Genomic DNA, 16288 nt, shown 5'->3' with positions numbered 1-16288 from the left:
GCTTCATAGAATGAATTGGGTAGTGTTCCTTCTGTTTCTATTTTGTGGAATAGTTTGAAAAGAATTGGTATTAGGTCTTCTTGGAAGGTCTGATAGAATTTTGCACTAAAACCATCTGATCCTGTGTGGGGAGCCAACAGAAGGCGGCTATCATCCTTGCAGCCATCTTGAGCCATATACCTTGACAAGAGACTTGATTACAATAGCCTACAATAGCTGAGCACACTCTGATAACATCTTGTTTTAGATACCCAGGATTTTCCCTTGGGTGTGTGAGACTTAAAGGTGTGTGACTTAAGGGCATGACTTAGAGATCAGATTTAGAGACAAGGCCTAAGGGCATGACTTAAAGGTGTGACTTAGAGGTGTGGCTTAGAAGTGAGACATATAATAAGGTGAGAGGCAAACAGAAGAAATTATTATTAAGTATTAGGCCCAGGGAGTAGGCACTTGAGACTCGAGACAGGCAACTATTATTAGGCACTTAGCACTTGGAGAAAGAACTTGGAACTGGGAAAGAGACTAGCAACTAGAACTAGGAATTAGGACCTAAGACTTGGTACTAGGAACTAGGGACTTGGATAGAAGAGAGACTGAAGAATAAACGGGATTGAATCACACTCTGTTCTCCATTCTTCACATCCTCACTCTCTTTCTTGCTGAACCCCGACCTGCAGACTGGAGCAACTTGGGGCAGTGCAGGCTCTAATAATTTAGCCCCCAAGGCTTTTGGCAGTGTGGGTTCCAATATTGATAGAGCGGTCCCCGACATTTTGGCCCCCAAGCGTGGGGCAGCTCGGCTCTCAACAATCCTGGGCTTTTTTTGGTGGGGAGACTTTTAATGACTGCTGCTATTTCTTTAGGGGTTATGGGACTGTTTAGATGGTTTATCTGCTTCTGGTTTAACTTTGGTACCTTGTATCTGCCTAGAAAATTGTCCATTTCATCCAGATTTTTCAGTTTTGTTGAGTATAGGCTTTTGTAGTAGGATCTGATGTTTTTTTTTTTTTTTTTAATTTCCTTGGTTTCTGTTGTTATATCTCCCTTTTCAGTTCTGATTTTATTAATTTGGATACTGTCTTTGTGCTCTTTGGTTAGTCTGGCTAAGGGTTTATCTATCTTGTTGATTTTTGCAAAGAACCAACTCCCGGTTTTGTTGATTTTTTTGTATAGTTCTTTTTGTTCCTACTTGGTTGATTTCAGCCCTGAGTTTGATTATTTTCTGCTGTCTATTCCTCGTGGGTGTATTTGCTTCTTTTTGTTCTAAAGCTTTCAGGTGTGCTGTCAAGTTGTTAGTGTATGCTCTCTCCAGTATCTTTTTGTAGGCACTTAGAGCTATGAGTTTTCCTCTTAGCACTGCTTTCATTGTGTCCCATAAATTTTGATATGATGTACCTTCATTTTCATTAAATTCTAAAAGGTCTTTAATTTCTTTCTTTATTTCTTCCTTGACCAAGTTATCATTGAATAGAGTGTTGTTCAGTATTCACATGTATGTGGGCTTTCTGTTGTTTTTGCTGTTATTGAAGACCAGCCTTAGTCCATGGTGATCTGATAGGATGCACAGGATTATTTCAATCTTCTTGTATCTGTCAAGGCCTGTTTTGTGACCAATTATATGGTCAATTTTGGAGAAGGTACCATGAGGTGCTGAGAAAAAGGTATATTCTTTTGTTTTAGGATGAAATGTTCTATAGAGATTTGTTACATCTATTTGATTCATAACTTTTGATAGTTTCACTGTGTCTCTGTTCATTTTTTGCTTCTATGATCTGTCCATTGCTGAGAGTGGGGTGTTGGAGTCTCCCACTATTATTATGTGAGGTACAATGTGTGCTTTGAGCTTTAGGAAAGTTTCTTTTATGAATGTGGGTGCCCTTGCATTTGGAGCATAGATATTCAGAATTGAGAATACATCTTGGTAGATTTTTCCTTTGACAAGCATGAAGTGTTCTTCCTTAACTTTTTTGATAACTTTTTATTAAAAGTTGATTTTATTTGATATTGGAGTGGCTACTCCAGCTTGTTTCTTGGGACCATTTGCTTGGAAAATTGTTTTCCAGCCTTTTACTCTGAAGTAGTGTCTGTCTTTGTCACTAAGGTATGTCTTGTTTACTTATCCAGTCTGTTAGTCTATGTCTTTTTATTGGGGAATTGAGTCCATTGATGTTAAGAGATATTAAGGAAAAGTGATTGTTGCTTCCTGTTATTTTTGCTATTAGAGGTGGAATTATGTTTGTGTGCCCGTCTTCTTTTGGATTTGTTGGAAGAATATTACTTTCTTGCCTTTTCTAGGGTATAGTTTCCTTCCTAGTGTTGGAGTTTTCCATCTATTATTTTTTGTAGTACTGGATTTGTGGAAAGATATTGTGTAAATTTGGTTTTGTCATAGACTATTTTGGTTTCTCCATCCATGGTAATTGAGTTTTTTGCTGGGTATAGTAGCCTGGGCTGGTATTTGTGTTCTCTTAGGGTCTCTATGATATCTGTGCATATCTTCTAGCTTTCATAGTTTCTGGTAAGAAGTCTGGTGTAATTCTGATAGGTCTGCCTTTATATGTTACTTGGCATTTTCCTCTTACTGCTTTTAATATTCTTTCTTTGCTTTGTGCATTTGGTGTCTTGATTATTATGTGACAGGAGGATTTTCTTTTCTTGTCTAGTCTATTTAGAGTTCTGTAGGCTTCTTGTATGTTTGTGGGCATCTCTTTCTTTAGATTAGGGAAATTTTCTTCTGTAATTTTGTTGAAGATATTTACTGGCCCTTTAAGTTGGGAATCTTTGGTCTCTTCTATACGTATTATCCTTAGGTTTGGTCTTCTCATTGTATTTGGGATTTCCTGTATATTTTGGGTTAGGAGTTTTTTGCATTTTTCATTTTCTTTGACCATTGTGTCAATGTTTTCTATGGCATCTTTTGCACCTGAGATTCTCTGTTCTATCTCTTGTATTCTATTGGTGATGCTTGCATCAATGACTCCTGATCTCTTTCCTAGGTTTTTTATCTCCAGGGTAGTCTCCCTTTGAGATTTCTTTATTGTTTCTACTTCCATTTTTTGAACCTGAATGGTTTTGTTCAATTTCTTCACCTGTTTGGTTTTGTTTTCTTGTAATTGTTTAAGGGATTTTTGTGTTTCCTCTTTAAGGGCTTCTACCTGTTTACCTGTGTTCTCCTGTATTTCTTTAAGGGAGTTATTTATGTTCTTCTTAAAGTCCTCTATCATCATCATGAGAATTGATTTTAAATCTGAATGTTGCCTTTCCAGTGTGATGAAGTATCCAGGACTTGCTACAGTGGGAGAATTGGGTTCTGATGATGCCAAGTAACCTTGGTTTCTATTCCTTACAATGTTGCACTTGCCTTTTGCCATCTGGTTATCTTTAGTGCTACCTGTATTCACTGTCTCTGACTGGAGCCTGTTTTTCCTTTTATCTTAGTTGTGCCAGAGGTCCTCAGAGTCCCGCTGTCTTTGTGATCCTGGGGGTGTTAGAGTTCCCGGGAGTCCAGCTTCCTCTATGATCCTGGGGGTGTTAGAGCTCCTGGGAGTCCAGCTTTCTCTGGGTGTTGTGTGATTGACTGCAGAAGTAGTACCCAAGGTTTACTCACTGCACTGGCTCAGATCAAAAGGAATTGTGTCAATGGGTCAGAGTATGGTGTCTTCATGGGCAAAAAACCAGCTAGGAGTCAACTGCTCTGGGTGCAGTGGATCCTCAACTGCTCTGAGTGCAGAGGATCCTCTGGGATGGGTCTGAATATGGTGTCTTCCCAGGAGCAGACCACCTATGAGTCTTCCCCAGCAAGAGGGACCAGGAGGATGTGGCAAAAGGGGAGTGGTATTCAGGAGGGTGGGGTTTGGGTGGTTGACTGGTCCCTAGTGTGCTGCTACTGGTCTCCTAGCTGCAGTTTTGGGACTTCGGATTGTGGGGGAGGGTTCTTACCAACTGCTCTGAGTGCCAAGGTTCTTCTAGGATGGGTCAGAATATAGTGTCTTTCCAGGAGCAGACCAGCTATGTGCCTGCCACAGCAGGAAGGGATATATATAATCTCTTCATATGCTGTGAGCTGAGCCAAGGATGAACTTCAAAGAAAATTAGAAAGCAGTCAAGGAAGCCTAGATATGAGTTTTGTCCTTGCATTCCTTGTAACTTTGGACACCCTTGAAAGACACCATACCCTGACCCATTGGCACGATTCCTTCTGATCTGAGCCAGTGCACTGAGCAAACCTTGGGTGCTATCTCTGCAGACAATCACACGACACCCAGAGGAAGCTGGACTCCCAGGAGCTCTTTTCTGACTCTCACTGTTCATTTATAAAATAATGCTGTTGTATTAACAGTCAACTTAGAAACAGGATGAATAGTATAATCACCTCATGTTTGTTCCCAAGCTGTGTCTGTTCCTACCTTCAATTAAGATTCTCATCTCTCCTCCTTGGAGGTCACATGTAGACCATTCATGTCACTATCTACATGAGAGATGGTGGCTTATAGAGAAAAGTGTTTACAGCCAGTTAATTGATTATGATATTCATAAATACTTTAGACATTATTGAAATAGATAGATAGATAGATGATAGATAGATAGACAGATGGATCCAAATGCTTAATCATCCAATGCTACTTGTAAAAGAAATAATAAAGTCAAGCAAAGGGAGCTGATGGTATTAGGAACAAATTTCTGGTGACCAGTCCTGTGCTGGTACATTGAGTACAAATTGAGAGTAGCCAAGGTTCCTATGCTTGGCATGGTTGAAGAGTTCAATGCTGTTCCTTCCATCTTATTCTTCTAGATAAGCAGAACAAGCATCCATAAAGATGCTTTTCTGTGTGGCATCCAGGGTTACTCACAAGACAGAAGTCGTTAGGGAATGACTGAGTGGGAGTTAACACCGGAAGAAGCAAAGCATAACCTCATGGTCAATGAAACAAAGGTAGAAAGAAGATGTCCATGCACAGCCTTTACATGTTTTCCCTCACACTCGGACAAAGTCTGACTTATTGAACATTTCAAGCTTTTAATCTTTTGTCTTTAGAGGTTTCCCGTCTATCGGTGTGATTAAACACCCCGGCCAAAAGCAACTTAAAGGAGAAGGGCTTACTTTGGCTCACAATTCAAGGGCAATTCTATCATAGGATAGAAGGATATGCTATGGTATCATCAAAGATGGCAAGAGCTTAAAACTGTTGGTCAGGGCACAACCAAGATCAAGAAGCAGAGAGGATGAATTCATGCACACAGATTTTCTCCCTTTTGTTAGGTTCAGAACCTACGCTCAGGGAACTGCATTGCCCACTGTTAAGATAGGTCTTTCCATTTCAATTAATCTAATCAACATAACCCCCCACAGGCATGCCTGGAAACCAATTTCTCTCTGCTGTGCCAAGAGGTAGCACAAGGTGATTTCAAGGTGATTTCAGCTCCTGTAGACTTGGCAACAGTATCACAGTAACACAGAAGTTTTACTCTTATTTATATGTATGCTATCCATTTTCTGTCTCCAGCCTTCTGGTCTGAGAGACATCCAGAATGGAGAGACACAGAGTAAATAAAACCAAAGCGCCAATTTCTTCAGTATAAACAGAAATGAGTTGTCCTTTTCAAACATAAATGGTTTCCTTAAGCCAAGGTTAGACCACAAAGCTTTGTTCTTAAAATCTGAAAGGCCAAAAGAAATTAAGAGGTCACTCTTACAGAATAGAAACAGGCTAGCAGGAACTAGCCCAAAATGACAGTGACCACAGTCCAGGAGCTGTGTTAACCCTTACCCATCACAATAACTAGAGTGAAGAGGGTGTGTTAACTGTCTGAACCCAGCTTAAACAGTCCCAAGAAATGGCAGGGCCAGCTTGTGCTGAGAGAGGTCTCTAAGGCTAAGCTATGTGACTCTTCCCACAGGGTAAGCTACAGACTCAGGACTGACTCCATCTTCACCGGCACAGTTGAGACAATCCCAGGGCATTTTCTCTCTGGCATGTAGCAGAAGACGAAGTTGCACGGTGCAAAGTTAACTAAAAGAAAAGCCAGTGCAAGGACGGTACCTGAACATGACTTCTTCTGGCTGGGAGGAGGAGCAGGTCGCACGACTATCAGATACTTCGGCTCTGCATCTGAAAGAACAACATTTTCTTTCAGCAAAATTCGTTCAGAACGAACCTGGGAGTTAGCACACTCACATGCTAAACGAACATTTCCTGGTGTTAAACTCTCTCTGACCCGGTACCAGAGAATAAGAAGATTTAAGAACTGGAAAATTAATATTTCCTTAAAAGCCCATTAAGTTTTAGAAATGAGAATCAGATCCGTATTTTCTAATCCAGATTGGCATGGGTGAGGAAGAAGTCTTTTAAAAGAAAATGCTACACAGACCTTTCTTTTTTAAAGTAAAATGACCCTTATTCTTATTAACTCACAAATAAAAACACCACACAGCTAGTTTAAGGAAACTACTCAAAATACCTGCCGGACCGCAAATGCTGTGCGTCTCAGTGAATGTCTATGCGGTCGGACCGCAAATGCTGTGCGTCTCGGTGAATGTCTATGCAGTCGGACCGCAAATGCTGTGCGTCTCAGTGAATGTCTATGCAGTCGGACTGCCCGTTCTGAAGCTATGCAGCTTGGCTTAGGGTTTTACACCTTCACTATCAAGTACATTAGATACAATTATCCAGAACTAGAGGTGAAAAAAAAACCTGCAAGAGTTGAAACTGAAAAAAAAAACCAATAGCTTTCCAGCCTTCATGACTCATCTCTTCTTCCAAGTCCTCTTCTGCATTTCATAGTATACCCAATACACTTGCACACTTTTCACACCTACCTCCACGTGTGTATATGCAACATTGCTTTCCTAGGGGCCTCTCAGGCCAAAAGAGGGCATCAGATCTCCAGAAACTATAGTTGGTTGTGAACCACCACATGGGTGCTGGCAACCAAACCCTGGGCCTCTGCAAGCCAGCAATTGCTCTTAACCTCTGAGTCATTGCACCAGTCAGATATAATTTTTAATATATTTATTAACGCTTTGAAATTTTCAAACATACAATTTATTTTGATAATAATTAGTTTCTGTTTCTTCCCCTAACATCTCCTGGATTCAGTCCCTTCCCATCCCCAATTCATGCTTTTTTATACTCCTCTGAGTTCTGTTTTGCTGCACTATAATGCATGAATATTGGACCACCCACTGGAGTTTATTATTGGCATATAAAAGACAATCCTTAAAAAAATATTTAGGTCTTAAGTAAAATTATGCTAAACCCATTACATACTATACTAAATCTCAACTAAAAGGCTGAGAAGTGATGTTAGAGCTAAGATATGCGAGTGTGTTTAATAAGGACTAAGTAATTTATGAAATAGCCTTTTAAAAAACTAATATAACCAGGATAACTGATTGGTGAAACATACATAAATAAACAAATGAAATATATATTTAGGACCTGTACAGTTGCATTCTTTGAGGAAGTCTATTGGACTAACCAGTTGATGAGTTATCATCCCAATGTTTCTTGAGGAACTTTGGGACCTGAGACTTCTGATTCATCATTTGTGTTGTTTGTAATGTGAATTTACATTTACCCTTTGGGGATATGAAGAGGCCTTCTTTCCCAAGGCTACATGGAGCCAACCTCATTTACAGCTGGAGACTGGTTGGCATCTTACCATTTATTACATGTAATCTGCTATATTAGTTACTGAGGAAAGCAACCCAGGAAACTACTGGAACTCACCTCAAGTTCTATTGCATAGTTGTCTCATGACCAACACACAGATAAGGTGTTCAAGCTTTTCAGAGCCTCATAGGTTTGAAAGTGTATCTTGTTTACTTGAAACTTACATAGGAGAAGTTCTCAACCCAAATTTAGTTAACAGGAACACAGTCACCATTGGGTATGGTTATTAAGGATGTAAAACACTACAGGTGCATAAACTACTATATAATACATGCTTTCTGTGTGCAGAAAACTGTTAATAACTTTAGAAACTAATGACATGTCACACTAATTTTACACATCACTATTATACACATACATTATGTTGTATAATAGTGAGCTCACTGAGATCTAAGGTCAGCTTCACAGGCATGCAACATATACAGTTGTTGCCTTCACAGGGACCCCATATTTGGGTTCAGGCTCTATACCATCTTAAAATTCCTTTTTTAAAAAACCTCTTTTCTTAGCCAGGCAGTGGTGATGCACACCTTTAATCCCAGCGCTTGGGAGGCAGAGGCAGGCGGATTTCTGAGTTCGAGGCCAGCCTGGTCTATAGAGTGAGTTCCAGGACAGTCAGGACTACACAGAGAAACCCTGTCTCAAAAAACCAACAAAACAAAACAAAACCAAAAAAAACCTCTTTTGCATGTGTGTATGTGTGTGTGGGTGTGTGGAGGTCAGAGGACAATTTCTGGAAGTCAGTTTCTTCACCGTGTGAGTTTCAGGGATCAAACAGGTCACAGGGCTTGGGGAAAATCACATTAACCCTCTGAGTCATCCCGCCAACCCACTGAGATTGTTATCACTTTGATCTTTGAACTTTAATTTTGTAAAATTAAGTCTCATGGGAGAATGGAGCACGTATGAGAGCAAATGGAGCCAGATATACCACTTGTCCCTCGATTTCTGCCTCCCTCTTCACATAAAACATTCCGAGTGCAGCAGGTTCCAGGTTCAGTGAAACCCTCAAAAACTAAGGGGAAAGGTAGTAGAAAATGCTAGAAGTAGAGTTGTGGCTTCCACAGGAGCAGGCACAGGCCAGCATGTGTGCACACGTATGGACATATACCACACAACATAGTAGAAGAGAACAAACACACCCTATCACTGGCTAAGAGAGAGGAAGCAGAGGGTGTCACTGATAACCCCTATATGTCACATTGCCCAGAACTTGCTTCGGTAAGAAATAAGGTGGTGACGTTTAAAGAAACACAAGCAGCAAGAAACCCCTTTGTGCCCATTTTTGCTGTGTTAGCCAACCTGGAAGAAATGGGGATGATGGGACAATTCCCTTTCCATTCTTCCTCATTCCTGAGTTAAAAAGAATACCCACCTAATATGCAAGTCTGAGTCAAAGGTGAGATAAAAGTTGGGACACTCTGTGTAGCCTTTCCATAATTCTGCTTAGGAATTCCTCTGCAAGCAGGGACTACAAGAAGCTCATTATGCATTTCCAGCGCTGCTGTTGAGGGTTAAAGGATCTCGAATTCGAACTCAAAATGGGCATTGTGCACTACCAAGGTCAGAGGCTCAAGTCCTATAATTTAGAATTTCCATCCTTTAAAATGACATTAATTAGTAAGTAACACATGACAAAGTCATGGTAGAGACTGTGGGCAGAGAGGTTTACTCTTTAATGATAATCAACACTGGTTTTTTGAAACAAGGGCTCTCAATGTTAGTTTTGTAGGTGGCCCTATAATTATGTAAATATCTTAATCTAGTCTTCAAAATGTCCCTTTAAAGAGTCTCAATAATGTACTTCTAGAAAACAAGGGTCAATCATGAGCTTTACTAAATTGGTCATTGTGGTAGAGTTCCTTAGGCTAACTTTTAATTACTTCCTTAAGACAGACTAATTTAATTATAATTTAGTGGCTTTTTGAAAATGATTTGCAATTCTAGAGCAACACATGCCAAAGACAATGCCCAGGATCCAACATGGTCATGGGAACAACTGAAAATCTGTTTGTGTTATGTTTCCAGTCGTTTTGCATAGTCTGTGGCAATGTGTCAAAACCTGGAAGAGAAGGGGCACCCTGGGTATGTGTAATCACCCTTACCGCTCCTTAAATACTCCCAACCTCCAGTATTCCAGCAAAGTTCATGCTCTCTTGGGGATACAGACATGGAAAGATAGGGCAGCTAAAGTCAATATGTTTATTCCATTCCACACTATGAATTTCTTTTGGATTTGTAGCAGACTGAGAATATTTACACATTGGTCTTAGCAGATGTTCTCCTAAAAGTAATTATTTCATAATTTAGGGAACATATGCAATTAAAATCTCAGTGTAAGAAAATTTACATAGGATGCAGTTACTTTAAATTTGTAATTCTGGTGAGTAGTCATACACACTGATACAGCCCAGTGTTAATTAATTTGCTTAGTATTTTAAGTGCCCTAGGGTAGGGAATAAAAGAGCTTACTTTTTAATGAAATTTAATATTAAAGTCATTTTCACACATACTTTATTTTTTTACTCAAGGATATAATTCTACTATAATTTCCCCACTTAAATTTTAACTCTCAAATTTTATATCTGCTTCTATTAGAAGACACCAGTATTGCAAGGGACACTGCTCAGAATGTCACAATGGCATACAGTTCTGCCATGAAAAGTTTCTACCATGTAGATGTCTACACAAACATTAAATAAGCCAGGGTAACCCTACAAAAAAAAATCACATAAAGAACTTAGATATATTCATTCATTCATTCATTCATTCATTCATACATACATACATATGTCTCTTGTCTCTTCCTGCCCCTCCAACTCCCTCTTCCTCACCCTCTTTTTCTCTCCTCTTCATTATTCTAATGACTTGGTTTCATCTTGAACTGCATTTCTCTCTCTGAGGCTGGGATTCAATGCTGCTTGGCTATTAGTGGGACAAGGCAGAGCCTTCACTGGGCATTTTTTATTTTCTCCCTTTGCTAAGTGGAGACAATCAGAGGGGCTAATTTCACAGACCACGCCATGGTGGTTAAATTTATTTGTCATTACACAGATGATATTGCTAGTTACTGATTTGTATTGTACTAATTATTTGTCATTACACAGATGATATTGCTAGTTACTGATTTGTATTGTACTAATTATTTGTCATTACACAGATGATATGCTAGTTACTGATTTGTATTGTACTAATTATTTGTCATTATACAGATGATATGCTAGTTACTAATCTGTATTGTACTAATTATGCAATATTATCAATTTTCTTGAACATAAAAGTGTATGTGTTCTGTAGTATTGGAGGACGAATTATATGGGAGGGAAAGAGTTAAATAATGAATAAAAACAAACATCACAGATTCCAAAATACACAATAATGCCCCGCCCCCCAATTATATACCACACTCATTCCTAGATACCACCGTAAAAAGTCTTCGAAATAAATTGTCAAACAAAAGCTAGTGGTATAATCTAACTAGGCATAGTTTATTACAGTGAACAAACATAAGGTTGATTTGTAAGGCCATATTCATGGGTCCTGAAAACATAATTGGCAAGACCCAAAGCCCATTTCAGGAAGGAGTGGCGGTTCTCTTTAGGGACACTTTTCTAGACATTTGAGGGCACTTGCTGCTCACTTGAGTCAACACTCAGTTACCCAGTGTCAAAGTCTCATGGTAGGCAAGAGTTCAGGAGAATGCTAAACAAAAGTGTTAGTAAACATTGTGACGCTAGCACAGTGATAAATTACAGATATAAGTTAGTGAATTTAATAAGTTATTCAGAATACTAGCTTTCTGTTAGTGGTGCCAAAAAAACCCCAATATCTATAGAACTACTATTATCAGAAACTTAATGAGCCCGCCTTTTAGAATATTTCTAAGTCTCTCTAGAAAGACTTATTGAACTGAGCTCAGGCTAGACCTGGCCACACTTTGAGCTCAAGATTTGTTTATTGTGCATCTTTAATCCTGAAAAGCAGCAATTATACAATTAACACATTCTGGAAAAAGGAGTGAATGGAACTTTGGCAGGAAGAATGGAGAAAACCGTTAGGGACTGGGAACCAGCACAGTCCATAAATGCAAACCAGCTTTTTCGAAACCTCATACTTTTTTCAGTGGAGAATTAACAAATCTATTTACAGGACTGACTCTTTTACTTCACAAAATTGTTTATAGCAGGCATGTGTTTTAGTGTGGATCAATAAACCCTCTCCTTTTCTGCCTTAAAAAAAAAAATCAATTGGAGACAATTTGAAAGCAAACCCTGTACTGTTTGGTAAGTATTTCCATCAAATATTACAAAATCACTTAAATGATGAACTTGTGCCCAGTCTGACAGAACACACTGCAATGCCCTTCAGTTCAAAGAAAATTCTGGCTTCTTTGTAGTCTCCACGACTGGAGTCACAACAAAGTATAAAAGATCTACAGAAGTGTAGCCAGCCCTAACATAGAACCACAGACAATGCAAGAAGGACTTGGATATCAGCCATTGAAGGTGGTCACAGACCTCATCTCAGGGGCTTAAAGCTCGGTCAGTGTATGCCATTGGACGAGTCTTCAGGGTTGACCACACCAGTGAGAAGCAGCCCCCCGCCCCCACCCCCGCTCTCCACACAGTGAAATGGGCGGTGTCTCAAAACTTGGAAAGGAAACTCTGCTCAGATGGCCTGAAGACCCAAAGCAAAGGGCTTTTCTTTCCGAACCAAATGTCCCCAGAGCTCTGCTGTACTCACTCGTTCCTCCTAGTCTGCTAACATGTCTGGAAGAAAACACATTCGTGGTGTCTCCAAAAACCGGCGCCGTTTCAAAACCCCATCCCATTGAAGGAGACATCTCTAGAGTTTCGCTTGGGGTTCTGCCTTGAATTTGATGAGATTTGAGAAGGCAATTCTCAGAGAGACATATTTCTTCCAGGACTAGCTATGTTAATTCTGAACCCAATGTAAAAAACAACAAACAGTAAAGCCCTTCTTTGAAAAGCAGAAAGAAACAATTATTAAGGCCATAAAAAAATACCTTCTCCTTTCTTTCCCTACCTTCACCTTGATCTGTCATGGTGTTTATTTGCCATTTAAAGTGATACTCTGGAGATGGGCTCCATTCTCCTGAACCACAACCTACCTTACTTCTGACTCCCAGCAACTTTGAACTTTTCTCTGCTTCATTATGAGGCTTGATTCCTACATGAGATATTGAGAGGATGAGCCCATTGGGAACCCTAGCAGGTCATTCATTATACATCAAGCCCAGCATGGTCTCTTACTCTCTCACATACACACTCTATGCCCTCTCTTGTGCATGTGCCAGCTTGCAATCTGCACATAAGTGCCAATCACATGACACCATCTGCCATGTTGTGGTGCAGCACAAGGACTTTTCTAGATTCATCTGCCTAGTCCTGGATTTAATAGCCTACAGAATCATGAGCCCAGATAAATCTCGTTTTAATAAATTCATACTCTTGGGTGGTCTGTTATAGCAACAGAAAATAGACTAAGAATATAGACAAGAATGTGTCCCATTAGTGGCACCCCAATATCAAAGATTCTTATCTCCCATCTGAACCCTCTGTACATAAAACTCAAGCTGTTTTTCCCACAGATCTGTCACTCCAACCTATCACCTCCTATGACAGTCTCTGTGGTGGGACGTTCATATATGAATTAGGATGGGAATGATATTTGCTGCATCCAAATACACTTAGAAATGTATGGTGATACCTCCAGCTTGTACAAATACAACTGCCACCACGTCTGGCCATATGGTAACATAGTGTGTGTGTGTGTGTGTGTGTGTGTGTGTGTGTGTGTGTGTGTATACTCTAGCTCTTCCGGAGTTCATGCCTAAGGCTCTGCTGGAGATGGAAGCACGCTTAAGTTGTTAACTCTGAGCGAGACATAAACAGCCAATCAGACAGCACGTATAGAGAAGGGTAGAGGCTCAGAGTGAATGTGTGGGGAGTAGATAAATTACCATTGACATGGGCACAGCCATGTCAAGGACCCAAATGTCTCAGACCCCTGGGAACTGCCAAAGCCCTCCTCAGGTCAGGCTCTGGGAACTGGCAATTCCTCCCTCTGGCTGGGTATGTGAATGTTGGCAGTGTGTATAAAAGCCAGCAATTGAAGCTTCCTCCTCATGAATAACTACAACTCAAGATTGCTCCTCTACAGAGACCTACCAAAACTAGCTTGTGTATAATAAATATGCCAAGGTTCCTAGTTGTGTACCAGATGTCTTTCTAGCCCAGCATGCCTGACTCCAGCTCGTTAGTGTGTGTGTCTGTCAGTGTGTGTATCTGTCTGTGATCTGTTCAGTGTGTGTGTGTGTGTGTGTCTATCTGTGGTTGGTTGGTGTGTCTGTATGTCTGTCAGTGTGTGTGTCTGTCTATGTACCTGTATGTCTGTTTGTCTGTCTATAATATCTTCATTTCCTTGTTGCCTAAGTCAGGTTTCCAGGACCAAGCCATGATGGACACAATGAATGGAGGCATGGGTGTCTTGGAGACAAAACAGTTGAGAACTGAACTGAGAAGGTGAGGGGTGAGGAAGGCCAAACCACAGAAGTCCAGGCTTCTACACCCTAGCCTGGACCCATAAGATGCCACTTACTAAATGAAATGGAAAGAAAGCTACAAGTTGAGAAGAGTACTAGTGACGTATTTAACTCTGAGCATGAGGTCCTCCAAGGGCACTTGTCACCTGTTTATGAAGCCAGCACTGATCTGACCCTCTGCTCCCTGTCCCTGCACACTGGGTGTGTCTCTGTCCCAGGTTAATTTTGTTTCCTGTGATCTGGCATAGACCCTATACGGCTCATCCAGCTACTGTTGAAAATTAATCCTTCTCCACTTCCCCACTCAGTTTTTCTTCCTGATATCACAAGTACTTCATAACATAATTCTCTGACCCTGGTCCTAATGGCCAGTACACATCCTTTCCGACTTATAGAGCCTATAAGATACTAAAGTGCTTGGCTTTCTTGCCTATAGTGTTCTCTTTGCCTGTACTTAGATGTGTACCTTACAGAGAAGCTTAGTATGGAATGTTTGTTGGCTATTAGCTGGTTTAATGTTTAATGTCTATGGCTAGCTTTTGAAGTAGGGCTTATTCTTATGGACACACACATTTACCCATGAACTCTGAAACTTTCTAACATTATCTTTTGGAAGGTCTGGTAAAGATCAAGACTTTATTTGAAGACGTTTTTCCCAAAGCATAGTGTCCAAAGTGAAAGACTTCAAACAACAGGGCATTGTTTCCCTCTCTTTTAAAATGTTCTAGTGTGCATTACCAGGTAGAGATACTGGGCCAAGAATAGTTTCCTAAAAGGAGTTTTCCCACAAAGCTAAAAAGAACCAGAGACAATTGTAGCTTCATAGAACAAATTGGGTTCCTTCTGTTTCTATTTTGTGGAATAGTTTGAAGAGAATTGGTGTTAGGTCTTCTTTGAAGGTCTGATAGAATTCTGCACTAAAACCATCTGGTCCTGGGCTATTTTTGGTAGGGAGACTTTTAATGACTGCTGCTATTTCTTTAGGGATTATGGGACTGTTTAGATGGTTTATTTGCTCCTGATTTAACTTTGGTACCTGGTATCTGTCTAAAAAATTGTCCATTTCATCCAGATTTCCCAGTTTTGTTGAGTATAGGCCTTTGTAGTAGGATCTGATGATTTTTTTTTTTAATTTCCTCAGTTTCTGTTGTTATGTCTCCCTATTGGATATTAGCCCTGAAGCTTGAAATACCCAGGACTCAACTCACAGACCACATGAAGCTCATGAACAAGGAAGACCAAGTATAGATGCCTCAGTTTTACTTAGAAGGAGTAACAAAATACTCAAGGGAGCAAATATGGAGACAAAGTGTAGGACAGAAACTGAAGGCAGAGCCATCTGGAGACCATTTCACCTGGGTATCCATCCCATGTGCAGTCACCAAAGGTAGATGCTGATGTGGATGTCAGGAAGTGCATGCTGACAGAAGCCTGATATAGCTGTCTCCTTAGAGGTCTGCCAGAGTCTGACATATTCAGAGTCAGATGCTCACAGCTAACCATTGAACTGATCAAGTGGTTCCCAATGGAGGAGTTACAGAGAAAGCTGAAGGAGCTGAAAGAGTTTGCCGCCCCATGAGGAGAGCAACAATACCAACCAACCAGAGCTCCCAGGCTCTAAACCACCAGCCTAAGAGCACATAGTGAGGGACCCATGACTCCAGCTGTATATGTAGGGGAGGATGGCCTTGTCAAGCATAAGTGGGAGAGGAGATCCTTGGTCCTATGAAGGCTCGGGGGGAATTTGAGGGTGGGGAGATGGGAGTCGGGGGAGTAGATGGGGGTACCTCCTCATAGAAGCAGAAGGAGGAGGATGGGATGGGGGTTTCTGGGTGGGGGAATGGGGTAAGGGGATAACATCTGAAATGTAAATAAAATATCCAATAAAAAAGTTAAAAAAAAAATTACATATACATATGAAATCCTAATGAAGTGAACTTAAAAAAAAGAACCAGAGATGTGTATCCCATTGGGCTGAAAAGTGTCGCCTCCTGAACCGACCAGCAGACAGAAGACAATGGACATGGGATCTCCTTCCCAACTCGGTTTA

At 40.5% G+C, this 16288-nt stretch overlaps 1 protein-coding gene across 1 annotated transcript in view; it reads right to left on the bottom strand.

Moving 5' to 3' along the window:
- The window catches only part of Abi3bp (ABI family member 3 binding protein), a 206391-nt gene that overhangs the window by 124933 nt on the left and 65170 nt on the right, over positions 1 to 16288 (bottom strand). The window contains 1 exon segment of the mRNA XM_076943023.1: positions 6042 to 6110. Coding sequence (XP_076799138.1) covers positions 6042 to 6110 — 69 coding nt within the window.

The sequence above is a fragment of the Arvicanthis niloticus genome, chromosome 12 (assembly GCF_011762505.2).
Source record: "Arvicanthis niloticus isolate mArvNil1 chromosome 12, mArvNil1.pat.X, whole genome shotgun sequence".
In the NCBI taxonomy this organism is placed as follows: Eukaryota; Metazoa; Chordata; class Mammalia; order Rodentia; family Muridae; genus Arvicanthis; species Arvicanthis niloticus.
This window is presented reverse-complemented; position numbering and strand designations above follow the sequence as displayed.